We start from the raw sequence: 27,999 nt of genomic DNA, 5'->3' as shown, positions 1-27,999 counted from the left end.
ATACATTATGGTGTTACTTATTTGCAAACTAAACGCTAAGTACTCATGCAGTGCTTTTCTTGCTGATATAATCTTGCCCAGCTGTTGCGTTGATTGTTATTTTTGTATTTGACGATCATCCGGACTTGTTATTGCATTTGTTAGACGGTGGGTTTGGTGCAACACTAACCTTTTTTGGCTTTTCAAGAAAATAGGTAAGTGCATAAGTGTGATTGTAAAACTACACTCGAAAGAGCTATATTGTCTGAAATACTAAATTAAAAAGGGATTTAAAAAAATCGTCTAGACTGTATTTCAATTGTACTGTATTATTAAAATTATTTTATTCTATAAATATGCTTTAAGAACACACGCTTTATCCTCCAAATTCGAAATTTAGTGGGGAATCAGTCTAAACTTTCAAACATTCTTCAATTCAATTCATTTATTTATTCAACCATCAAAATGATGAAAATAGTACAATATACAGTATATATACAGTATTAACAAAGTATCAGAAAAACAAACAAAATAATAGATAGTTCGGAGACCTCGGAGAAGCGATGCTTATAAAAGGGGTCATTACGATACATTAATACATTACAAATAACAAAATTAAAGAGTAAAAATCTTAGATTAAAATTAAGAGAAACACTCCTGCAGCAAATAAAAAATAGGGTTAAGGGGGAGGATGTGAGATTACATGCATACGATCAATGAACGGAAAATAACATTTTCCTGCATAAAGATCTAAATCTTGATAAGGTAGAACTATTTTTTTAATATCATTTGGAATTTCATTCCATAGTTTGAGGAAGTAAGTCTTGAATGAATGAAAAGCAATGGATGTTTGAGGATGTGGAGGGCGTAGGCATTTGCTGTGACGAGTATTGTGAGAATGGATTTGAGAATTAGAAACCAAAATGTCGCTGAAGAGAGGTGGTAAGATTCTTGCATTGAAGGTCAAGTCCACCTCAAAAAAATGTTGATTTGAATCAAAAGAGAAAAATCAGACAAGCAAAATGCTGAAGATTTCATCAAAATCGGATGTAAAATAAGAAAGTTATGACATTTCAAAGTTTTGCTTATTTTTAACAAAATAGTCAATTGAACGAGGAGTTACATCCAAATGAGAGAGTTGATGATGTCACTCACTCACTATTTCTTTTGTTTTCTATTGTTTGAATTATACAATATTTCATTTTTTACGAATTTGACAATTAGGACCTCCTTGCCTGAAGCACAAAATGTTAAAATAATGGAATTCCACGTGTTCAGGGAGGAATGAAACTTCATTTCACATGACAATGACGAGAAAATCAAAACATTTCATATTTCAAACAATAAAAAACAAAAGAAATAGTGAGTGAATGACATCATCGACTCTGTCATTTGGATGTAGCTGGCTCGTTCATATAACTATTTTTGTGAAATGAAGCGAAACTTTGTTATGCTTGTTGAATTTTTCTCTTTTTATTCAAACCAAGTTTTTGTTGGGGTGGACTTGTCCTTTAAGCTTGTAAATAAAACTAGTGAATTTAATGATATCAGGGGCCCTGTTGTGCAAGAGTAACGTATGATCCGATCAATTGTAACTCTATGGAAATCTGTTTCTGTTTGTGGTAACTCGCGTAGGAACTCGGCAGGACAGCATTTTATGCTGGTAAACGCCAAGCTGGTAAATAACCAATTACCTTGGAAACATTTTACGTCTAGGTTAATCAGTCATAGTGGCTGACATAATAGACGACAGATATCACTCTTGGGCCTTTTTTATCAAAGTGGAGACAATGGCAGTGTTGGGATTCGAACTCACAACCTTGCGATTATGAGTCTAATGCTCTAACCACTAGACCACACGACCCATCAGTGTCATAATTTTTTCTACAGGAAATTTGCAAAATGTCCGTTGTAATCAAAGGAGAACACCCCAAATAATTGTCAAGAAATCAATGAATTTATGGATATGGATTCATATCTAGAATTTCTTTTTGAACAAACACGCATTTCATAATGTTGACTTTGTTGGCTTTCAATAGTTGCGATTGATTGGATCAATTGTAACTCTTTCTACAACGGGGCCCAGATCTTTTAAAGTTATAGGATAGTAACATGTTTTTATTGTGCATGGGGGAATATGGATGATATTGCTTTTGATATATTCAGCAAACATGGCCTGATGGTTTATTGAAATGTTGGCACTCCAGTAATGTCAGTGTTTTGGATAATTTTGATTTTTTTTAGCATGCAATTACTAATTTATGTCAAACATAACACTTGAGATTTTTTAAATTAAGTTATCTTCGTATATACCAGCATTCAAATTCATCGAAACATCAGTCTAAATAAAACGTGTATTTCGTGGGAGGAAGCTATCCGTATTCAATTTCACGTATTTAAATACGCTTTCATATTTTCTAAAGTTTTTCACCTTTTATGCAATGTAGGCCACCGCACACGTTACGACTGTTCGCGATCCGGCCGATTTGGGAACAATCTCATTTTGCTGATTTTCCGAAAATGTGAATGGAACAAATGATTTTATTTGAGGTTAAAAGTGATTGAAAGAATACTAATGTAACCATTTTTAAAGATTGCAAGCTTTATTTTGGAGTAAAGGCCAAATTAGGTTCAAATCGTAGCCAATCGTACGACTGCTATATGAGGTCGATAATTACGACTAGATATCAAATTCACTTTTATTCTTAGGATGATAAAATGGTCACAGATTTGAACATAGGTATTTGTAAGACGATTTAGAATGTTACACAGTAAGACGTTCCAAGTCTCAATATTAGCATCAAATTCTACTACATTTTGTTCTGATATTGCGTCGCATCGTAAGGTGTGCGGTCGCCTTTCTGTTGTCTAATTTCCATGTTTATTATAGGTGAACTGGGTAAATGAGATGTTATTTTCCCTCTTAAAGTATTGTTTCATGTCTATCTTTTTTTATCGGGAGAGGATTGTCCAAAATTGGAAAACACGGATCGAAAGAATATGCATTGCATGTTCATTTCGATATCTAAGCTGCATGTGAACTGATTAAATGAATAGTGCTTTTCAATGTTCTTCATATTTCACCCCCGCCTCTCTCAGAATGTCAAGAACAACCGTTGTTAATTTAAACATAATTATGCAAAAACCTGAGAATGCTGTACCAAGTCCATATTCGAAGGTGAGATCGACATATCCCCCCCCCCCCGGCCATTTCCGTTGGATTGCCGCCCATCTTAATTAATATTATTTGCTATGAAATATCTATATCAGCGTCGAAAGGACTCGTGAGCAATTAGCGGATAGATCCCAATACAGAATCATTAGAGAAGGTGTCTTTTATAAAGTTTTATCAAGCACCTCGTGCATCGCTACGATGTTGATCCACATCGCTTGATAATACATCGGTTACATTTGCTCTACGGCGGCCGTACAGCGAGTCGAAAACGGCCTTTTTAACATGTTTTGTGTGAATAAAAATGAATAAGAAATAAGTTTAATCTGTTTTCAAAACACCCCACCCCGTAATCTAAACACAGACAACACACCATCGGACACACACATCGCACACCACCCCGACACCCACACAGCCCACCCACCTCCCCCCCACACACCCTCGAAGTACACATCCCCTGTACTGTCATATCAATCCGTTATATCAGTACCTGCCTCGCCGTCTCTATTGGTAAAAAATCCCATTTTCTGAGGTGGTGCGCTAAAGTGCCCCTCTCTTCAGCTATTTTTTTCTCCTCATGTTCATTTCCTATTTTTTTGTTTATTTTTTTTATTTCTTAAGGCGAGGGGGTTTATTTTTCTTCCTACTTTAAACAAAGATCATGTATTTCATTAACAGTATTATATGATTAACTAACGGTTCCTTCCCTAAATTAGATATCTTTATGTTTATACCAATGTGAATTCCCTCCCTATTTATATTTTCAATATCAATTAAGTTTAAAAGAACATCAGTTTTTCGCATTTGAAAAATAATTGTTCATAGGCTTCTTGGGCATTTTTATCACAGAAGGCACAAGCATTGCCAGTAGTACATCGAATGCATACAAATATTTTCCAGTGTATATAAGATGCATACATTTTAAATTGAAATGACTATTATCATTACAAATTCTTGGGATGTACAATAAATGATTATAAGAACGTGTAACAATCATGAGCAAGGAGATCACCTTCCTTTAAAGTTTCAGAACTGAATAGATAATTAATACAACAAAACAAGTATCTGCGCCCTTTTTTCCTCATCACAAATAGATATACAACCTGTATACCAGCATATTTGTTATTCTTCTGCAAGCCGATATGAATTGAGGTTTGAAGAGCCGCTTACACGTGTCCTCCATTTAAAATGAACACGATAAGTGATACAGTAAATGAAGAAAGGAAAGAAACCACAATATCATTCATGATCATCCTTAAAGACCCTAACCGGGGTAAAGACAACCCCCGGAGACAACCATACATCAACAGAAAGATAATGATTCACAGCATACAAATATTCAAAAAATATCAAGCCCTACATATATCTCCTTCCGTTAGTTGAAAAATTAAATAGAAATCAAAGAAATCACTCCTCCTGAACTCGTTTCGATTGAGCACCCCCACGTCGGATGGAAATGATGACGTCATGTTGTGTAGGGAAGGTCGCGATTCCATATAGGTTTGTATACACAGTAAGATTTTATGCAACGCTGTTTACTATATGAACCTTACAGCATTTGTTAAATCGTTTAAACGATCATGTTTAATCTATTGAATATTAGAAATTGAAAATTTGAATTTGTTGCTTAGATTTAAACACTTGTTTAAACTGTTTAGACAATTACTGTAAAGTTAATACAGTAAACAGCGTTGTATGTTATTTACTGTGTACAAAAACACTGGGTGATTTTTCTGATTTCCAGAATATGAATTCATTTTTTTTTTAATTTCAGATGAAAATGGCACTCACGGATATTCAGCGTCAGATGGAAGGAAACTTACAAATATTCACTACCTGTGATTTCTTTGTCTTATCGGGCCTAAATTGCTATGTCAGGAAAAGTCGTTACATATAATCTGAATGCAGATAGAATTGAAATATGCGCCATATAAGCAGGAAATAAAATATGGCAAAAACTAGTTCAAAACTGTAGATTTCATAAATTCAAGCGTGCAGAAAAAATACACGTGATCTCTGTGATAAAAGTGAAGAAAATGAAATGTGTAATCTGGAAAAAATCACCCAGCTTTTCTGTGTACAATCCTATGGAATCACGAAGCGTCTCACACAACGTGACGTCATGGTCTCGAGGCCGCTGAACTTGAAAGTACAACACAGCCTGTTCTCTAAGCCCGAACAAAGTCCACCCCAACACAAAGTTGATTTGAATTAAAAGAGAAGTATCCAACAAGCATAACACTGAAAATGTCATCAAAATCGGATTAATGTAAGAAAGTTATGCTTAAATTCACAAAGCAGTTATATGCACATCCTGGTTGGTGTGCAAATGAGGAGACTGATGACGTCATCCACTCAATATTTATTTTCCATTTTATTGTGAGAAATATGAAATATTTTTATCTCCTCATTGTCAAGTGAAACAACGATTAATTCATCTATATGTGGAATTAGTATTGTTGAACACTATATGGTTCAGTCAACTATGTAGGAGTAGCTTATTGTCAAATCTGTAAAAATTTGAATACTGCATAATTCAAACAATAAAAACAAAAGAAAAAGTGAGTGAGGGACATCATTGTCTTATTCGCATGTTACTGAGTTGTCATATCACTGTTTTGTGAAAAATAAGCAGTTGTTTTCGTCTTGTCTCTGTTTAGACCTCTCCAATTTCTCTCTTTCCTTTTCTTCCTTCATCCTCTCAGCTTAAATATTGTGCCCTTTGTTATGCATTTTGTTAATTTCTAGTCATGCAATTATTTGCTCTTGCAACGTTCATAATGTTTGTTCCTGATACATGATGTTATATCAACACTCCCTAAAATTGGAGGGTTTGATATACTTCGAGCCACATATAGTATGTTGGATACACTCTCCCCAACTTGTTCGATGAGATGAGGTCCATCATAATGAGCTCATCTTCTAAATCTAGTGATCTTGATCCTATACCAACATCACTTCTTAAAAAATTTCTCCCCACTATCGTACCATCCATTGTGAACATAATAAACACAAGTCTTGTTTCTGGAATAGTGTCAGACTCTATGAAGATTGCTTCAGTTCGTCCCACTTTGAAGAAATCTAACCTTAACAGTGACATTTTACAGAATTATAGACCCATCTCAAATTTGTCACATTTGTCTAAATTGGCAGAACCAGTAGCTTTTTCACGTCTTCGTACTTATCTCATTGAAAATGATCTGATCGATAATCTTCAATCTGCATACCGTCCTTATCACAGTGTTGAAACTCTCTTAACCAACCTTGTAGATAATGTCCTTTGTGAAATGGACAAAGGTAACATAACACTCCTGGTGTTACTTGACATGTCCAGTACCTTTGACACTATTGATCACTCGATACTTGTGAAGAGACTTTAGTCTCTCGGGGTATCAGGCACTGCGTTACAGTGGTTTTCGTCGTACATAGAAAATAGAACCCAGTATGTTTCTGTAAATAAATCTGACAAGGTGTCGCCTCTCCTACGGTGTACCACAAGGCTTTGTTGGTGGTCCACTATTGTTTTCCATTTATTTACAACCAATAAGTATGGTAATTAAGAAGTATAATATTAACTACCATTGCTACGCTGATGACATTCAGCTTTTTTGTTTCTGTTCCTCCTAACTTAGAAGTGATCGTCGAAGCACTGAACAATATTAAATAATGTATTCAATATAATTATGAAGCAATGGATGAATTCAAACAGTCTGAAGATCAATGAAAATAAAAACGAATTCATGATTTTGGGCTCCAAGAACTCCTTAATGAAAGCAAATGAATCAGCTGGTTATGCATTTAGGTGATAAGGTCATTCTCCCTGTCTCAAATGTACGAGTAACCTTGGTGTTATTTTTGACAGCAGCATGACCTTTCATCAGCAGGTATCTAGTTTTGCAAGTCAGTGAGATATCAATTGCGTAACCTGGGATTTATACGTAAGTTCTTGACTGACAAAGCATGTGAACAATTACTGCATGCATTAATTTCATCACGTTTAGATTTTTGTAATTCTGTTCTCTTCGGACTGACCAAACACCAGCTAAACAGATTACAGTCTCTACAAAATTCCAGTGCGAGACTTCTTATCTACACACCCAGAATGTCTTCAATTACACCAATTTTACGTTCTCTTCACTGGTTGCCTGTTAACAAAAGAGTTCATTTTAAGCTCATGTTACTTGTCCATCGAGCCATTCATGGGATGTCGCCATAATATATTAAAGATACGCTACATCCCTACAATCCAACTCGTAAGATCTGGAGGTGAAAATTTGCTTCTGATTCTTGGGGGATAGGTCCTTCTCACATGCTGCGGCCAAGTTGTGGAATCAACTTCCTCAGTCACTTCGCTCCATTAAAGTGCATGACACGTTTCAACCTTTAATACCTTCACAACTAAATTTATATACACTGTATAATTATGTACATTTATTTTTAAAGAAATAATTTTGTTTTGTATGCATTTAAAGTACACTCTCTGACATCACATGCTGGTTTGACTGGCTTCCTATGGGGGCTGGTGCCCTTATTTGCAAGAGCTCCTTTGAGTACTGAGCTGACCGGGCTTGCATGCCCTTAAAGGAGAATGAAAGAATTGGCATTGGAACAAAATAGCTTTTGTGAAAACAGAAAAATCAAAGAAACAGATCAACGAAAGTTTGAGAAAAATCGGACAAATAATGAGAAAGTTATGAGCATTTGAATATTGCAATCACTAATGCTATGGAGATAGCAAATTGGCAATGCGACAATAATGTGTGATTTCATTGGGGAACAACTCTCCCTCTTACTTTAGTATATATTTCACTTGAATTACCTCTTTTATCACATCTATCCATAGATCATGTGTTCTTTCTACATGAGGGCATGTAATACATATTTTTTAAGAATACATCATAGATAAAGAGTTTGTATCATCATAAGAAAAAGCAAAAAGAGACATTTTGAGGGTATTTTGTAGTCCACCAAAAGGAAAGTTTTTCATCAGTGACATCACACGTCCTTGTCGCATTGCCAATAGGAGGATCTCCATAGCATTAGTGATTGCAATATTCAAATGCTCATAACTTTCTCATTATTTGTCCGATTTTCCTCAAACTTTCTTTATTCTTATTCTTTGATTTTTCTGTTTCTACACAAGCCTATTTGTTCCAAAGGTTTCATTCCCCTTTAAATAATTGTCGGTGAACGGTGCAGCAAACACAAGGGCACCAGGCCCCACCAGGATGTAGCTGGAAACTTCAGTGATGGTGATGGAGGATGGTACTTAGTAGTGATAGGTATTGTTTAACTTTGTGAGCAGCTGCTTTAAAAAATTCTCAAACCAAGATGAAACATGTGTACAAAATAAACCATGAAAACAACAATTATTGAGAATGATGAAAAGCTAGAACTACAAGGCAAACCCCGATTTTGTAAAAAGGCGTCTTATAGACACCTAAATAGTACACATAAGTATATGGGATGAAATTAAGATGGTGTTTCCGGTCACTTTATATTTCAATTTTTGAAGCACTAAATAATTATTTTCGAACACAATTTTTTCTGGGCTTCATTTTTGTAACATATCACAGACACAGGTGACAAGTGTGACCTTCTAGCTCAGATTTTTTAAAAGTCAAACCAATGTTAACCAATCACTTTAAGAATTCTATTTATATCTAAGTAGCTGTTTGTAATGTTTTGTATCCAAAGGAACTGTTGCTGCGCTAGCGCCATGAGCATCTCTGTACGGTGTGTGCGCTCAATAAGACATCAGTCACATCACTATTATTATTCCTATGCTAGTTTATCAACTGTATTCATGGTAGTAGAATTTGCATTTTTTTGTATGTCGATCATGCTTCGTCTCTGTATTGCCTCTCTCTTTCATTTCATTCTACCCCAGTTCTCTAAACTCTTTGTTCCTCTTCTCCTTCTTCTCTCTCCCTCTCTCTCCCTCTCTGAATATTAGATACATACATGTATACTGACAATTACTTTGATACCAGGTTTTTTGCTTTTTGTGTTACTTCAGTGTAGCATGATCATTGTTGTCAAGTTCGTCTATTGTGTATTTTATTGTATGGTAACATTTAAGTTCTCACAGTATATGCAACTCCACCTCCTCAGGTCTTACTATCTGATAGTAGCACAACGTACGGTTGTATAATAAAATACATGAACATTTCATATTGACTGGATATTATCATTGCACGTGGAAACAAACAAACACTCTTTGTTATTAGGTTCTTTTTTTTAATAGTAAGTAAAACATATAAACATATATTGTCATTTTATACCGATTTTATTTGTGTATATTTGTAAACCCCGACTAGTGAGGAGAGCTTCATAACAGAAACTAGTTTTTCTTTTGGTCATCCTCAGGCACTATATTATAGTCGGTGGTAATTTTATCTTCTTGTACACATTCTTGCTGTCTTTTGCCTTGAAATAAAATAAATAAATAAGTGAAACTTTAAAATATCATAACTTTCTTACATCCAATTTTGATGAAATTTTCAACATTATGCTAGTTTGATTTTTCTCTATTTATTTAAATCAACGTATTTCTTGGGTGGACTTAATTAAGCGATGAAATGCATAAAGTTTGCATCGCTGTATTTAGTAGTCTATAAACTGTCGATTGGTATATGATTTGTCATTTTCATTTTTTAATCCGGTCTGGGTCTTTAAGAATTTCTTTCATACTCGTTCCGTGATGTATAGTCATGCAAGTTCCACTAAATAGACTTATCATGCATGCATATAACACACTTTTACCCCGCTCAATGAAAATCGTTCAAAATCCTTTCTATCCTCCTAAGATCATTAGAATAAATGGCAGAATTCTTCAAAGTACTCCAGATTTCATAGTTGTTTTGCAAATTTTTGCAAATCTGCACATTAAAGGAATATATTATACACCAGGACACTTCCCTTTAATGAGAAAATGCAGAGTAATAAAATTCAATACAGAAGAAAAAAGACAAATCTTAGAATATAATACAATAAATAATCGACATATCACATATCTCGAAACACCAGTAGGTGCCTCCGAGAGACCGCAACAGGCATGACGCAAGCTGAGACCAGTCAAACGCCAGCCAAATTAAGAGCCGCTGATGTCCTTAAAAAGAGCGTCATGTATAGGCCTAAATATGGCGTCGTCCTCACAGCACCGAGGCACGCAGCCTCGACAGTCGCGGCCTAAGCATATCATGTATAAAACGATAACGATACATAATGACATGTTGAAAGGAAGAGAGTGGGGATGAAATTGATCCGGGTCAATATCAATATGGAGGAAAATACCAATAAAGACACCGAGGTGACTCAATAATAGGGAAGGAAAATGGAGTCCGCCTATGCACCTTAAACACGCGGAGAGGGAGCTTGGTTTCCCACATGATATTAAGATTTTTTTTAGTAGTAAATGACAAAAGATAACACAATGACCAATTATGATGTATTCTTTCGGAATTGTTTGAGTTGGCCTCGTTGCATTGCCCGGTGAGACGTGACCGCTATACTCAGCCGATTTCCAAAGGAAGGAATACCACTGAATATCCATTGCTTTCTATATCTGTGACCGATGGGGTGTACTTGTTTGATTTGACTCATGTGCATTAATTGGATATATTCATCTTAAAAGGGACTGATAATTCGAGTATGAGAACTTTCTTTGTGTTCTTCAAAATACAGGTATGAGATTTGTTTGTGTGCATTTAAGTGCAATGGTAAATATTCCTTCCTTTGACCATCGCCGTTCCTTAAGATCTGTGTACATAATAATATCCACACATGAGTTTATGCCTTCTTGAATAGATTCCGCCTATAATACAATTGTCGTGACGCCAAGTGTAGCGCCCTTCGTCATGTGATATAGGGCATGCGTTTAGCACATGATGTACTGTTTCTCTATTCTGACATTTTTTATAATTTGCTGAAGACATTTTTCCCAACGAGATAGATTTGCATTTGTATTGAGTGTATCTGAAAGGGAATTCATGAGAAACTTAGCAACGTTATTAATAATAGATCAGACTATTCCATTCTGCAGTTTTTGATTCCATGATTGCTAATTCAAAAAAACTTGCCTTGTACTGGAAGTGCTTGGGCATCAAGAAGCCAATCTTGTGATCTTTTTTGTAGTTGAGAATCTTTAGCCTGTTTTTTTTTCAATTTTGGAAGTGTGGCATAGACCAGTTCGTAGTTACTTCATGGACAATTTAGGTTAAATGACCTTTCACTTCTTTCATAATGATAGGCCGTATAGTCAGGCAGCGTATGTCATGATTTACCGGCTACTTCGACAAATTCGACAAAGTAGAAATGCAACAAATACCTTCATAGAATGTTAATTGATGTGCTATTCTAGTCACCTGGCCGGTCTATTCAACTTTTCATCCTGCTGTGTAAGGCATGCTTACGTAATATCTTGCTTTGAAATTTGTAGTCACGCAGCATAAAGTCATTTACTTCGACAAATTGGCTAAGTCTGATTTTTCACTTTTATGTGATTGGTGACATCACAAGGAGCAACTTTCAACTTGGTGACAAATTTCTAATGGTCATCTTGACCATGTTAAGGGGTCAAAATAAGGTCAAGAGGGGTCAATTTTTCAAATTGCCCCAATCCTGTCGTATTCTGTACGTGTTCGACGTCTATCTCTGTTTATCTATTTTGTTCCTAAATAAGCACATTTAACACCTTTATACTTACATGGAGACTTTTGAAAATAAGAACCCACGAAAAATAAGGTTTCTAAACTTCTAACCGCTTCCAATGAAAGTTTGTTGACCTTTCCCTGACCTTGTCTTGACCCTTTATATCTTCTGGATGAGGACTTCTGACGATGGACTTATCAAAATAGAAAATAAAAAGTACACACCTGCATGAAAACACGGAAAAATTAGCTTTTTTCACTGACACCTTCAGTGTAATTTGCCATTAACATACACAAGTTCGTTGACCTTTGACATTTCCGGTCATAATTTTTTAACAGGAGGTCAAGAGTACACTTTTTTGTTTAGTACAACAAGACAAACAATTTAATGTGTCACTCGACAGAATGTAAATGATACGTGTGTCTAAAATGTATATATATGTGAACTCTATATATTATGTTGAACGTGTGGAACGCAGAAATAAATTTCAAGCAAACAAATATCTCTTTTCTAGTGTACGGAATAAATCATGTTTGGTATCAAATCAAAGCTTATGGAAAATGGAATGAACATTTATACAAAAATAAATCACATACCAAGGTCACCTTTAGGTAATATTAGCTCATGAAAGGTCTAATGAAGACGGGAGCTTATAAGTACTTAAAAAGTGTAAATTCCTCAACAATCTCGACTGCATGCCTCTGCCTTAGCTGTATACTTCGTCATGTTCGTTTCACACTTGCAGTATGAATTATGAAATACATGATTCGACGGCTGGGCAGCAACTGCATTAAGCCTCAAAGAACATGGTGGCACTGACTTGCTTCTGCAAGGGGAGGAACCACTGTGGCATGAAGAAGTACGGGTAGACCTAATATCAGTTATCTTCTGAAGATGTCATGGGAGTAGAGCGTATATAATATTTCTCTGACAACACTGACATTTGTGTTCTACCAAACTGTTCTCCTATTAGTGTTTACAAGTCTCCTGCATACTGATGAAAAAGTGATCGATATTAAAGGAAACCAAAACCCAAGAAGAGAAGCAATCTTATTGGAAAGAGTAAAATGAGAGGAACAATTAAACAAAAGTTTCATCAAAATCGGTTATGAAATAAGCAAGTTATTGGCAATTAAAAAGTCTTGTTGCACTTACTATGTAGATCCTCAAATTGGCAAACATGCTTCATAATGGCTGATTTTGTGGACAACTCTTCATTTGTTTTGTACACATATTTCAGATTTCCCCCTTTATTTCACATATTTCACATTATCTCCTCCTGACCTTGACATATATATATATGGTGTGGATTATATTTTCCCATGACATATGTTGTGCTCAGGAGGCAAGATGCAATTTGAAAGATGAGGAAAATTTGTGTATAAAACAAATGGAGAGTTGTCCACAAAATCAGCCATTTTGAAGCACGTTTGCCAATTTGAGGTTGCCCATAGAAAGTACAACAAGAGCTTTCAAACTCCCATAACTTATTTCATAACCAATTTTGATGAAACTTTTTTTAAATTGTTCTCATTTTACTCTTTCCAATAAGATTACTTCTCTTGGGTTTTGGTTTCCTTTAAAGTTATGGTATAGAAACTAGCAGTAAAAAAAGCTGGCTGTGCACAGACAATATATTAGGTTGGGATATCATATTGTGTCAATCTGGCAAGGGAAAGACTTCCACTCTGAACTTGCTTAATCCTCTTCCAGACTGATTTGCCCCTCTTCAATATCGATTGCATGTTAAGTTATACTTGTGCTTAGAATGGCACAATACGATACAACAAATTGAAAAACGTTAGCCCTAGAATATGCATGGTGGCCCCGATATTAATCCACAAGGAAAAAGTTCTGACAATTCCATGATGGGAGTATCCACCGTGCTATGAACAGGTACAGGAATACCCTCCTAACTTATACTTCCAATCCATACGTGATTTCAAGGTTGTTGAAGGGCCAGCAGGGGAGTCTTTCGGTAAGATTTTCTCCGGATAAGGATCCTGGAGAAGAGCACATTTTTCTGACTTCAGTAGGGGTGGGCTCTTAATCTTTACATTTATTATTAGTTAAGAAAGAGATCCTGATTCCTGTACACTTCTTCGGCATCAGGCTCTAAGTAAGCAGTAGGTTCAGAGTGAAAGTATTTCCCTTGCCAAATTAACGCAACATGGTATCCCTACCTAATAAAATGAATTGTCTGTGCACAGCCAGCTTTTTTCTCCTAGTTTCAATACCATATATATCGATTACCTTTCCATCAGTATGCAGAAGACTTGTAATCCCAAAAAGGAGAACAGTCTGGTAGAACAGAAATATCAGTGTCGTCAGAGAAAAATTATATATGCTTCTACTCCCATGACATCTTCAAAAGATAACTGATAGAACGTGGAACAGGTCATTAGGCATAGCCGTTCTTGTTTATGACGAAGTGTGCTTTATTTTTGTATAAGTGCTCAATCCATTTTTCATAAACTATAATTTGATACCAAACATGATATGTTAATTTCATACACTAGATCAGAGATAAGTCATAATTAAGAGGTTGTCCTATGATGTGGTTTATGACGTCAGAAAATGACGTTGCCCCAAGGAAACCAAAGTAGCCCTTGTCAGATTCTTAAAATACACATCCTCAACATAACCTAAAGCCCAAGATACATACGATACCCAATTTGTTTTATTTCATTCATGAGATTCATGAGTCACATTATATGTTGCAATGCTTAAGTTTGTGACATAATTTGACCTTTCATGACCTTAAACGACCTTTAATTGCCCTGAATGCCTTCTAAATGCCTTGTGATTCAGATATGTGGATTTTATTTTGCATCTGTACTAATTTGATATCACACATGATAATGTTTATTCCGCTCAATAGAAAAGTCGTAATTCAGAGGAATGCAAGAAAGTTTGTGTGGTTTATGACGTCACATAGATAAAATTCCTCACGATGCCAAGGTCGCACCCATCGGATTCTTAATATGCGCACCCTCAACTCAACTTTGAGCACAAAATGCTCATAATTCCGAACGTATTTGTATTTAAAACATGATATTTTCGCCTTATATGTATTACATTTGTAATGCAATTTGAACTTTTATTACCTTAAATGACCTTTAACTGACAAAGATGAGATTTAAATGCCCACTGATATATTTGCATTTGATTTTTCATTAGCTTTAATTTGATACCAAACATGACATGTTTTTTTTCGTAAAATATGAAATATGAAATATATAAGAGGTATGTAAAAAGTGGGCGTGGCCTATAACGTCAATTTTAAAAAATGCCCAAGGGTGCCCAAGTGGCACCCTTCGGATTCTTGAAGTATACACCCTACACTATAACTTTCAGCAAAAAGATTGCATATATACCCAACTTGACGGTCATGCAATAATTTTGATCATTTCTACCCGACTATGCTGAAAATCGGAAGAAATAGCATTTGGGGACTTCGGTATATAGTAAAAGGTATTAAAAAAAGTCTACCCGCTGTGAACAGAAGTGCCAAAATTCTATGTCAGTGCGATTTCAAAAAAATACTTTTCATACTCTTTACACCCATGTATACTTTCTGACAAGAATGCGATTTCCATTGCCGGGAAGGGGAAAAACGGAGTAGAAAAAAGGTGTGGGAAACAAAGGGGAAAGGCAACTTGATATTTTTCCGCGCGGAGCGCGGAAGAAAAAAATTGTATGAAGAGAGAAGAACATCTCGGTTAGGTTTTTATTCTTTTGACAAAAAGAACGAAAAAACAATAAAGATATACCCTTCTTTCCTTTTCTCCCTTCGCTTTTTCTTTTTCTCCCTTTTCCCTTCTTTTTTCCCCTTTTTGGGGTCTTTTTTGGGGGGGCGACCGCCCTTACCGCCACCCCTGGCTACGTACCCGTTTTCAATGTTTTGGACACTTCTTTCGATAATTGATTTTGTTTGTTTGTTTGTATATTTCCATATAAAAATGAAATATATAAATGTTCAATTTAACATAACATACAGATCATTTGGAGGATGGCCCATTTCAGAGGTATTAATAAAATACAGAATACATTGTTCTTCTATGGCGTCCTTTAAAACATAAATACATGCATATAAAATATATAAATATATATAATATATATATATATATATAATAAAAAAATATAACAAATATACACAAAACTTAATTGAATTTATGACAAGAAAGAAAAATCACCCCGTCCTACCCACCCATTCAACAAAATGAAAAAAAAATGCAACAGGCAAAATAATTATGGAAAACCGAGACACAATTGAATATTTGATTTAAGGGACTGAATCGTTCAACTAGACGACAAATGAAATGGTAATTTGTTATAAAGTGTAGCCGCCCTATACAAAATGTCCGTTCGCAGCAATTTGACTTTGGTTTTGGGAGACTGATGTGATTTTTTGTACGGAGAGAGTAAGGGTATGATTTACGAGAAAATTGTGTTTTCATATAATCAGGTGCAAAGTTATTCAAAACTTTAAAGATCATTACGTACATATGTTCCTTTTGCCGAGTATTTAAAGTCATCCATTTCAAGATATCATGGATATATGAGGATGAAGTATGCAAAATATGGATCGATTTTTAAAATAAATCTTCCCGCACGATTTTGTAGGTTTTTCAATAAATTCAAATATTTTTTAGATGCAGATTGCCAAACAATATCAGCATAATCAAAGTGTGGAAGGATAACCGAAGAATATATTAATTTCAAACTAGATTCATTAACAAATCGCCTATGTCTGCAAAGGAAAGCAATCATTTTACCAATTTTTCGGAACACGGGTGATTAAAATGAACATTCCATTTAATTTCCCTATCTATAAAAGCTCCAAGATATTTTACACTTTTTTACCATTAATGAATATCTGTTTCGCGAATGCGGAAGTAAAGATTTTTATGTCTTGCCAACATATGCCGAGTACCTAAAAACATACTTCCGGTTTTATTATAGTTAAGTTTTAATCGATTTTTGCTCATCCTATTTGCAACATTTTTCAGTTCATTATTAAATGTTCTTTCAACCACAAGTGGATTTTTGTCCGAGAAATATAAAACAGAGACATCGGCATATAAATGAAAAGAACATTTATGAAGAGAGCGTGACAAATCATTTATGAATATAACGAAAAGAAGCGACCCAATATAGACCTCTGGGGTACATCATTTGAAATTACATATTCATAAGAAAAGACGTTATTCAAACAAGTTTTAAGTTTGCCATCGGAAAGATAGCTTAAGAACCAATTGTTCTTTACACGTTTAATTTTAAATGGCAAATGTTTATCCACAACCTCTAGCAAAAGTTCTTCCCACCTTTTTACTGCATCATTTATATCACCAAAATTTTCAATTTCATTCCAATTTTGGTTTCTAACATCAGATTTAAAGCGATTGATATCAATATTTCTCCACTTCCTAAATGTTATATATATTTTTATGGGTACCTATTGAATGGGATTTCCAAGTGAGAAAACCCATAGCATGATCACTAAGCCCATTATCGATTACACCAAAAGACCTCACTTTATTTATAAAATTTGTAAGCATATTATGATCAATTAGTGTTGCGGAACCGCCCACTATTCGTGTGTATTTAATTTGTTCTAACGAATAAATACTATTGATTTGATGGTATTTTAAAGTTTGTGAATTACTCGGGCGTTTTAGATCAAAATTTGCAAGGCCCTTCATTATTATAGAATAGTTAAATCCACTAACAATAGATAACATTTGTTCATAGTAATCAAGAACCGCACTGTGGGAATTAGGAGGTATGTACCAATTAACAAATAAAATAGGTTGTTTTTTAAATGAGTAATAATCGCTATTAGTTCTATCGAGGACAAAGAATCATGCTCTATAATAGCGTAAATTTCAAAGTTTCGTGGATGTAAATTGCAACTCCACCTCCTACTGTATTTCTATTACGGATTGTTTAATAATTTGGTATACATGTAAGTACCGGCCTCACCGTCATTGATGCTATCATCTAATCTAGTTTCATTAAGTGCAAATATGTAAATTTAATTGTCAATGAGAATTGAACGTATTTCATCAATATTCCTCAATAATCTAACAACATTTAACTGCGCAAAACGCAATCCCTTTAATGATAACTCCCGATATTTTTCGTCATGTCCAACAAATGCTTCACTATAAAACGGTAGGTTTAAAGTATCAGAAGTATCATAAAAAGTTAATACTTTTATTATACATTTTGGACATTTCCGATCTAAGAAAAGTTCTGAATCATCGTTATAAATCCTCAAAGGAATGTTGACACAAGAAATATGAACCCATAAATTACAAGATGTACAAGTAGCCTCTTTTTGTTATTTTTCACACTATTGTTACATATAGCACAAGGAAAAAGAATGATATAGAAGAAAAAACACTAAAAGAAACCTATACCCTTGCCAAGTGTAGTACATGTATAAAGATACAACTGTATTTCTTATTTAAAGGTGTTATCATGATCCAATGGGAGTAAAAGACAAAAGTCCTCCATACGACTGTATGTCAATAAATACATAGATACACGATAGAATATAAGTACATGCAGCAAATAAATACCGTCATGCATGTTCAGTGGCGGACCGTGACCCGGAGGAGACAAAGCATTGGGGGGGCACAGCATTGTTCACAGACAATGCAGTGCCCCCCCCCCCCCCAATGCTTTGTCTCGTCCGGGTCACGGTCCGCTACTGTGCATGTTAAACATGGCAAAAAGGATGACCTATCAGGTCAAGAATCAATGAACATTCTAAATATTCTAACGAGAATTTGAAAACAATTGTCTCTATCATTCCAGAAAAAGTGTATTATCATAGAATAGAATATAAATTGTGTAATAAACCGGACAGAGATATCGTCATGTATGCTGACCATCATAAGATAATAGTCGGATGTCCAATTAGCAGGACCAGAAAACGTTTAAAAAGAGCTAAAGAACCTTTTCTCTCAAACCCATGTAACAATGACCATCCTGTACATCCTAAAAGATGGCTTAACAATCTTATATGGACTTTAAATAGACAGCAATACAATTATTCCAAATTACAGTGGAAAAGTCACACTCTTTGTCATTCCACAATAAGACTGTATAGAACAGAGATATCGTCATGCATGTTGAACATCATGAGATAATAGGATGACCTATAAGCAGGTTCAAAACGTTTACGAAGAGGTAATGAACTCTAAGTAAGTCAAGTAACAGATACCCAATATGAGCATCATAAAATATCTGACGGATTAGGAATTTAAATGGACAGTATTATCATTATCCAATGAGAGTAAAAGACAAAAGTCCTCCATAAGACTGTACCTCAATAGAATATAACCATAAGTACGTGGAACAAATAAATACCGTCATGCAGGATAAACATATCAGTTCAAAAACGAATTTAGAGGTCAATAACTTCGATCAAACTTTTCAATAACAATGAAAAGTAAAAGATGAAGAGATTTTATTCGGAATTAAAAACAAGCAAGAAGTGTTATTGAATCATTGCCTTATTGTAGCAAAGAAAACTTTATTTCTGTGTAGATATATTAATATCCTTCCTTGTTTTGATCAAACTTTTCAATAACAATGAAAAGTAAAAGATGAAGAGATTTTATTCGGAATTAAAAACAATCAAGATGTGTTATTCAATCATTACCTTATTGTAGCAAAGAAAACTTTATATCTGTGTAGATATATTAATATCCTTCCTTGTTTTGACTTGTTTATCAGTAAATTAAAACAAGTGTACCAAACAGAAAAGTGTATTGCTTATAGGGACACTACTATGTATAGATTTTTTTTTTAATGGAATCTATTAGATTTTGGGTAATGTATAGACGAAAAGACCTGTATTGCTTTTCTATGTTTGTATCCTATACGCATTCTCCGAAATACGTATAGTCAAATGATCCTTAAAACCAAGATAGATGATTGGTACTGCCAATGATCCAAAAACAATTCCGTATGCTAAAGATTGCAAACAGATGGTTTTGCCAATTTTGCGATATTTCCAGATATTATGGAGAGTATGCTAGAGTGGTGTCTTAACACATAGACAGCGCCCTGATAGATGTAGATAGATAGATATATAGATAGATAGATAGATAGATAGATAGAAAGATAGAAAGAAAGATAGATAGATAGATAGATGGATGGATGGATGGATGGATGGATGGATGGATGGATGGATGGATGGATGGATGGATGGATGGATGGATGGATGGATGGATGGATGGATGGATGGATGGATGGATGGATAGATAGATAGATAGATAGAAAGATAGATAGATAGATAGATGGATGGATGGATAGATGGATAGATAGATAGATAGATAGATAGATAGATAGATAGATAGAAAGATAGATAGATAGATAGATAGATAGATAGATAGATAGATAGATAGAAAGATAGATAGATAGATAGATAGATAGATAGATAGATAGATAGATAGAAAGATAGATAGATAGATAGATAGAAAGATAGATAGATAGATAGATAGATAGAAAGATAGATAGATAGATAGATAGATAGATAGATAGATAGATAGATAGATAGATAGATAGATAGATAGATAGATAGAAAGATAGATAGATAGATAGATAGATAGATAGAAAGATAGATAGATAGATAGATAGATAGAAAGATAGATAGATAGATAGATAGATAGAAAGATAGATAGATAGATAGATAGATAGAAAGATAGATAGATAGATAGATAGATAGAAAGATAGATAGATAGATAGATAGAAAGATAGATAGATAGATAGATAGAAAGATAGATAGATAGATAGATAGATAGATAGATAGATAGATAGATAGATAGATAGATAGATAGATAGATAGATAGATAGATAGATAGAAAGATAGATGGATGGATGGATGGATGGATGGATGGATGGATGGATGGATGGATGGATGGATGGATGGATAGATAGATAGATAGATAGATAGATAGATAGAAAGATAGATAGATAGATAGATAGATAGATAGATAGATAGATAGATAGATAGATAGATAGATAGATAGATAGATAGATAGATAGATAGGTAAATAATAAACAATAGACAATGTTACCATGTTATACCAACTAACCATAATGAATTCGATCTTATTCACTTTCTTGAGCAGACCCACCATGTCGAAGGGATGCACATCTTTGACTTTGGAGGGCGGTACCCTAAAATTTCTTCTCCTGTGTGCATTGTGTCTAGCCATCACATTCATTGCTGAACGACCACTCACAACTTTAACAGGTATGCTTCAATAACATGGCAGCTCAGATCAATTGAAAAAAAAAACATTATCAATAATTTTATTCCAGATTCACTGTGACTGGGTCTAATTTCGGGTTATTAAATGGTATATTTTGTCCTTTGTGAGTCATATTCAAATTTCTTTATTTCATTTTCACAGAACAAAATAAAATCTTGATCGTAAATAATTACGGTGACATTTACAAATGAAACTTATGCAAACACTACAAATTGAGGTAGGCACAATGTATGATATTTTTTTCATAATTAAAGCAAGTTATCATTAAAAACTTAAAGATATGAGAAAATGGCGGGATCCACTAAAAATCACATGCTTGTAGTGTGTGGACGACTCTAAAAAAATATCGTGAAATTGCATACGAAGACGAACATAGAGGCAACAGAACATAGAACGGCACAATAACCAAGAAAAAAAGGACAAAGAATGAGAACAAAACAAGCATGCAGGATATGAAAACAAAAAGTGAAAGAAATAAAGAAAGATATTGGTGACTCATATGATAATACAAAAAGAATAATAGTTATTTTGTACAACGCTTTAATACTTTGTGTTTCTAAGCATCTTACATTGTAATTATTATTACCCCGGTTATCGGATCCGGCATTACCGCACACAAAGTTCACTTTCTTCACTCCCGGAGGGGGGGGGGCGGAACCAATGGTTCCAAGACTCAGTTCCTAGGCATACTACATAGTCTTTCGTATCCTACCTGGTACAACACCTGGGTGGGGAGTGACAAAGTGTAGGTAGACGCCTTGCCAAAGGACCTATGGTCACTGGTAGAATTTGAACAAACGACCCTCTTATTACAAGGCGACAGTCATGTCCTCTATGATGAACCTTTTGAGTTTAATTTAGATGTGAAATGCCGTTTCTGATATCCGTTTGCCATACAGCATGTGCATGATATGAACGCGGTTAAAAATCCCCTTTCTGAGTCAAGGTAAGCATTGTTAAAAGACATTATTTATGGTATTTTTTGATAATTCAATCGAACTGGGTCAATGATAGTTATCTAAAGGCAAAGCGCATTTGAGGATGAATTATTATGTTTCTACCACAAATAGTGCTTATTTCTTACCCAGTTCAGATATAGGTGACATTAACTATATCAATTATAATCTCATTTCGAAGAGTAACACTTTTTAGCGATTTCGATGAAATAATGCATTATTATATTGCCAGATCCTCTTACTACTTAAAAATTTGGAAGATACCCCCCCCCACATCCCTTCTTCGAAACGTGAAAATGGATTGACGTCAGTTAACTAGCTGAAGCTCTACAGGACCGGAGTCACTTTTACAATAATTATAATAATGTGAGGAATGTTCTGGTGAGAAAGGAAGAACTTATAGAGCAAGCATGAAGAATAGATTATTTTTTTTATCACTTGATTAATTAAAAAAATAGTTGACGCAAATATTGGATGTTGTTTCTAATTCTTTACTAGCTCTCTCGACAACAAACACAAGAATGCAATTTGGTTGGAAGGTAAGTTTTTGAATTTATTCATTTGATTTTTATCACGACTTTGAATTGTTAAAAAACCATAGTCATCATTACTATAATTATATATATATAATGTATTGAAAATTAAAAGGACAAGTCCATCCGAACAAAAAACTGGCTTGAATAAAAGGAGAAAATCCAACAAGCATATCACTGAAAATGTCATCAAAATCGGATGTAAAGTAAGAAAGATATAAAAATTCGCTTAATTTCACAAAACAGTTATATGCACATCTGGTCTGTATGCAAATGAGGAGACTGGTGATGTCATCCACTTAATATTTTTTTGTATTTTATCATATGAAATATAGTATCATTTCATTGTATGAAATACTTCAATTTCTTCCTCATTTTCATGTGAAGAAAATATTTATTCCTCCAAGAGCATGTGAATTAACATTGTCTTAACATTATAATGGGGTTCAGTCAAGTTGGTAATTATTTCCAAATGTGTAAAAAAAAATTAATATTGTATAATTGAACAATAAAAACAAACGAAAAAGTGAGTGGGGGACGACATCGTCGACTCTCCCATTCGTATATCACTGAGTTGTGCATATATTTTTTTTAAAGCCAAGCTTTAAAATTCCTACATTTTTTTTTTACATCCGATTTCGATGATATTTTCAGTGCTGTGTTTGTTTGATTTTTCTCCTTTTTAGTAAAATAAACTTTTTTCTGGGGTGGACTTGACCCTTAACTGAAATTCACCTCCGGTGTAGAGTTTGAATTCGTAAATGCGATTAGTAATCGTTATCATGGTGATTCTAGTTTGGTTTCACACGTGCTAAAAATTTGTCATTAGCCTTATCGTTCACTGGAATCATCATTCAAATAACGATTTTTTTTTCCGTGTGAAAGGGCGGCTAGATCTTGTGGAGCGTTGTGGCCCAGTGGATTAGTCTTCGGACTTTGAAACAGAGGGTCGTGGGTTCGAATCCCAGCCATGGCGTAATTTCCTTCAGCAAGAAATTTATCCACATTGTGCTACACTCGACCCAGGTGAGGTGAATGGGATACCCGGTAGGAAGAAATTCCTCGAATGCTCGAGCGCCCGATCAAGGTAGCCGTGCTAAAGCCGGGGTAATAATAGCAGGGCCCGCTGGGAAAACAGTTTTCGGAACTGAAGTGGCTACCCTGGGTAAATACGCCGCTATTATTATTATTATCCTCTAGGCTGGGTTTATTCAAAATTGTTCGCTTAAAAAATAATATTTGCCTTACACTTTTGCGCCTAATAAATTTGGAATTATAAATGAAAACGAAATGAGCACAGTGCTCATATCAAATTGGAGTGTTATGTTAAGATGAAAGAACTTAGTACTTGACACTCACATTCGTGTCATTAAGGGTACTTGGCATTTACATTGGTGCATGGGCTCTATAGCAGTGAGTGTATAGGACAATATTGGTTTATTATGCAAATATAATATGTGCTTAGAATTTCTCAATGAAGAACAAGAGAATTATTGGTGTGAGTGGTTCCTACTCAAAACTAAAAAAAATAAGTGGCCTATACTTTTGACTAAATTTCAAACTATGAATTTGGTGACGAGGATGATATTGATGATGATATTGTTGATGAAATGATAATAATGATTATGATGATGGTGATAATAATGATGACAATAAATGAAATTCAATTATAATAAGAATATGCACTTATGTTGCGCCATCTATCTAGAAATATTCTATTCCGAGGCGTATTTATTCCTTAAAGGTCAAGTCCACCCCAACAAAATGTTGATTTGAATCAATATAGAAAAATCAGACAAGCACAATGCTGAAGATTTCATCAAAATCGGATGTAAAATATAAAAGTTATGACATTTCAAAGTTTCGCTTATTTCTAACGAAATAGTTATATGAACGAGCCAGTTACATCCAAATGAGAGAGTCGATGATGTCACTCACTATTTCTTTTGTTTTTTATTGTTTGAATTATACAATATTTCAATTTTTACGAATTTGACGATTAGGACCTCCTTGCCTTAAGCACAAAATGTTAAAATAATGGAATTCCACGTGTTCAGGGAGGAATGAAACTTCATTTCGCATGACAATGACGAGAAAATAAAAATATTTCATAATCATGTAATAAAATACAAAAGAAATAGTGAGTGAGTGACGTCATCAACTCTTTCATTTGGGTGTCACTGGCTCGTTCATATAACTATTTTGTTGAAAGTGAGCAAAACTTTAAAATGCCATAACTTTCTTATTTTACATCCGATTTTGATGAAATTTTCAGTGTTATGCTTGTTGAATTTTTCTCTTTTTATTCAAATCAAGTTTTTGTTGGGGTGGACTTGTCTTTTAAGGGAGAATGAAACCTTTGAAGCAAGTAGGCGTGTGTCGAAACAGACAAATGAAAAATAAGAACAAAAAAAGGTTTGAGAAAAATTGGACAAATAATGAGAAAGTTATGAGCATTTGAATATTACAATCACTAATGCTATGGAGATCTTTCCATTATTTTGTAATGCGACAAGAATGTGTGATGTCACATGTGAACAACTGTTCCTTCAATGGACTATAAAATACCCTCAAAATGTTGAATTTTTCTTGTTGTGATACAAACTCTTTATCCATGATGTATTCTTCAAAACTCTGTATTACATGCCCTCCTCTAGAAAGAACACATGATCTACTGATAGATGTGATAAAAGAGGCAATTTAAGTGAAATACTAAAGTAATGGGGAGAGTTGTTCACAAGTGACATCACACATCTTTGTCGCATTGTCAATTTGAGGATCTCCATAGCATTAGTGATCGGAATATTCAAATGCTCATAACTTTCTCTATTTTGTCCGATTTTTCTCAAACTTTGGTTAATCCGTTTCTTTGATTTTTTGTTTTCACACAAGCTATCTTGTTCTAAAGGTTTCATGTTCCTTTAAAACAAATTAATACTTCTGAAAATCAAATCAATATATAGTATTTATACCTTAAAACGAATTAATACTTCTGAATATAGTTAAAAATTATAGTTGACCATTATGCTTACAAATTATATAAAGTGAGATCTTTTTGGTGTAAGCGATAATAGGCTTAGTCGGTCTCGGAATTAGACTGACTGGACTCGGACTCATCACTGTTATTTTGACCCCTCCCTTACTGACAAACCCTTCCGAGAAAGGTCCACAGGTTTTCACGAAAGGGTGCGGCCATCCAAGCTCCATCCATGCTCCGCGAACGCAGACGATTGCAATAAGCCAAATTTTACAGGGATAAGCCAAAAAAATGTCAACATTTATTGACATATAATTTGAAATTAGTCGACTGTCCGCATGTTTTGCAACTGTGACACATAACAAAAGCATACAATCCAGTCGGATTTGAATTGAACTATGTCCATTTTAAAGTATCAACAGCCATTTTAAACTCAATTGTTGGAAGCATGCAATCTTGGATTTTTTGACCCACCGGACCGCTGACTATCCTTGTAACTTGTTCCAATATACCACTTCACCCTTAAAACCATTGAATAGAAACCAAATTAAAGCCAATCAAGTAATGAATTGTGGATTTTTAGCCTACGGCAGCCCTTTTGGGCACCATCTTGGATTTAAGGTATCTAGCCTGCATGTAGCAACAAATCATTTTACCCCCTATATAGACCATGGAATATGAACCGAAATTGGATAGGGTTGATAATGAATGAGTTGTTTCCATTTTCAGTGAATAACGGCCATCTTGGACGCCATCTTGAAAATCACCAGTTTTCCGGATGCGAATTTTAGTAGATTTGTAGTCTGTTATTAAGGAGGTCAAATAGAACTAAAAACCGTTGAAAAAAACTTGTTGCAATTTGTTCCGGGTAAGAGTATTTCTTGGTCGTAATATGATATGGCATGTCTAAAATTGTCTTGAATTCCTGTGAAATAAAAGCTACTCTAAAAAATGAAGTGCTAATTCAGCTCTTAAAGAGCGTGTATAGTGACTGCACTTCGGAGTGCTGATTTGTCTATAGTTCAAATTTGAACGAGAAAAATCAGCACTCCGAAGTGCAGTCACTATACACGCTCTTTATAAGAGCTGAATTAGCACTTCATTTTTTAGAGTGTTGCATTTCTCCTCCAGCTCCAGATTTGTATTTTTGTTGCGAGACCAAATAAAACTCATATCATTTGTGTGTGTTCATTTACAGGAAAACCCAACCTACAAAAATCCAGAACCAAGGTCATTTGAAGAAGCAACTGACTACGCTAACATGATGGTAGAACAGAAACGACGTCGAGAACTTATCAAGAAAGCATGCACAGCAGCTAATATATCACGTCAAATCGATATAGATCATGGCGGTGTGTTCAAGAATGTTGGACATCTCTTAGTAGATGACAAGTATAAGATCCTTTTTGGTTTCATTCCAAAGGTTGGATGTACCACATGGAAAGGCGTCATTAATAGGCTTCGATCCACACATAAAGACCATTTAGCAAAAGTAGGGACTCTCAGAAATTTCAAAGACAATCATACTGAAATCTACTATCGTATTCAAAATTACAGAAAAGTTTTATTTGTTCGAGAACCTATTACTCGTATGTTATCTGGCTACCTCAGTAAGTTAAAGAATTTTAAGAATCTCCAGAGGGTTTGGGAACAGTACATAGGAGCAAAAATCGTGAGAAGGTACAGAGGATATGACCATGCTGAAAGATATAGAGATGAAACAAATAAACCGTTTATGAATATCACTCTGTCAGAGTATATTCAATTTATTACAGATATCGGTAGCAAAATCGTAATGGAAGAACTCAACGATCATTGGCTTCCTCTGCACGTTGTGTCTAACCCATGTCAAATTTCCTATGATTTTATTGGTCACTATGAGAATCTAGCGATTGAAGGACCTTTTGTTCTGAAATGGCTTGGTGTAGATCACTTGGCACCATTCCCTCAAGTTCATGAGTCCCATGCCTCTAATGAAATGATTAAAGAATATTCACAAGTGTCCCTAAGTTTACTTAAGAGAATATCTGACTATTACGCGTTTGATTACAAAGCATTTGGATATCATGTCAACGACACACTTTCAATTTTGATGAATGGTATATTCGATGAAGAGGAAGATGTCTTCTAAATTTATTGACACGATGTGCTTGATAGTTAAGGATTTGACCTTTAGATCTCTTGTTTATTCTAAAAATCGATGACAAATCCTGTATGGAAAATCAAGCGTGGGATATACTTAAACTATTTGGCTCGTATTCTGATAGCAGGTTTAACTTAAACTCGGGTTTAAAGATGTGGTTTAAGTATGGATAGCCAATTGTCACATAAATCACTAACGGTATAGATATCATATTTCAGCTCATTTGGCTCTCAAATCACTCATCAATGAATCAGGAAAGAGTAAATTAAGTAAACATGAGAAACGTTCAACTTA

The 27,999-nt window shown here is 34.6% G+C and overlaps 1 protein-coding gene across 2 annotated transcripts; it reads left to right on the top strand.

The window, feature by feature from the left end:
- Window positions 1-3: 3 nt before the first annotated feature.
- LOC121431042 (carbohydrate sulfotransferase 14-like) lies at window positions 4-27,892 on the top strand. 2 transcript variants are annotated; one of them, XM_041628511.1, is made up of 4 exons: window positions 4-194; window positions 20,953-21,077; window positions 22,551-22,591; window positions 26,761-27,892. In XM_041628511.1, the coding sequence occupies exons 2-4, from the start codon at window positions 20,960-20,962 to the stop codon at window positions 27,691-27,693; spliced, it is 1,092 nt and encodes a 363-aa protein (XP_041484445.1). In that variant the 5' UTR covers window positions 4-194; window positions 20,953-20,959; the 3' UTR covers window positions 27,694-27,892. The 2 variants fall into 2 exon arrangements, with proteins under 2 accessions (XP_041484445.1, XP_041484444.1); XM_041628510.1 differs by lacking the exon at window positions 4-194 and adding an exon at window positions 10,685-10,837.
- Window positions 27,893-27,999: the final 107 nt, after the last annotated feature.

Source organism: Lytechinus variegatus, chromosome 17 (genome assembly GCF_018143015.1).
Source record: "Lytechinus variegatus isolate NC3 chromosome 17, Lvar_3.0, whole genome shotgun sequence".
In the NCBI taxonomy this organism is placed as follows: Eukaryota; Metazoa; Echinodermata; class Echinoidea; order Temnopleuroida; family Toxopneustidae; genus Lytechinus; species Lytechinus variegatus.
The sequence above is the reverse complement of the archived record's forward strand: the minus strand, read 5'-3'. Positions and strand labels throughout refer to the sequence as shown.

What these genes read in the sequence shown, in the direction of transcription:
- LOC121431042 (XM_041628511.1), top strand. Translation starts at nt 20,960, where the DNA reads ATGTCGAAGGGATGCACATCTTTGACTTTGGAGGGCGGTACCCTAAAA. An exon ending in ACCACTCACAACTTTAACAG is followed by an intron (nt 21,078 to 22,550) that starts GTATGCTTCAAT and finishes ATTCTTTACTAG; the next exon opens with CTCTCTCGACAACAAACACA. An exon ending in GAATGCAATTTGGTTGGAAG is followed by an intron (nt 22,592 to 26,760) that starts GTAAGTTTTTGA and finishes GTTCATTTACAG; the next exon opens with GAAAACCCAACCTACAAAAA.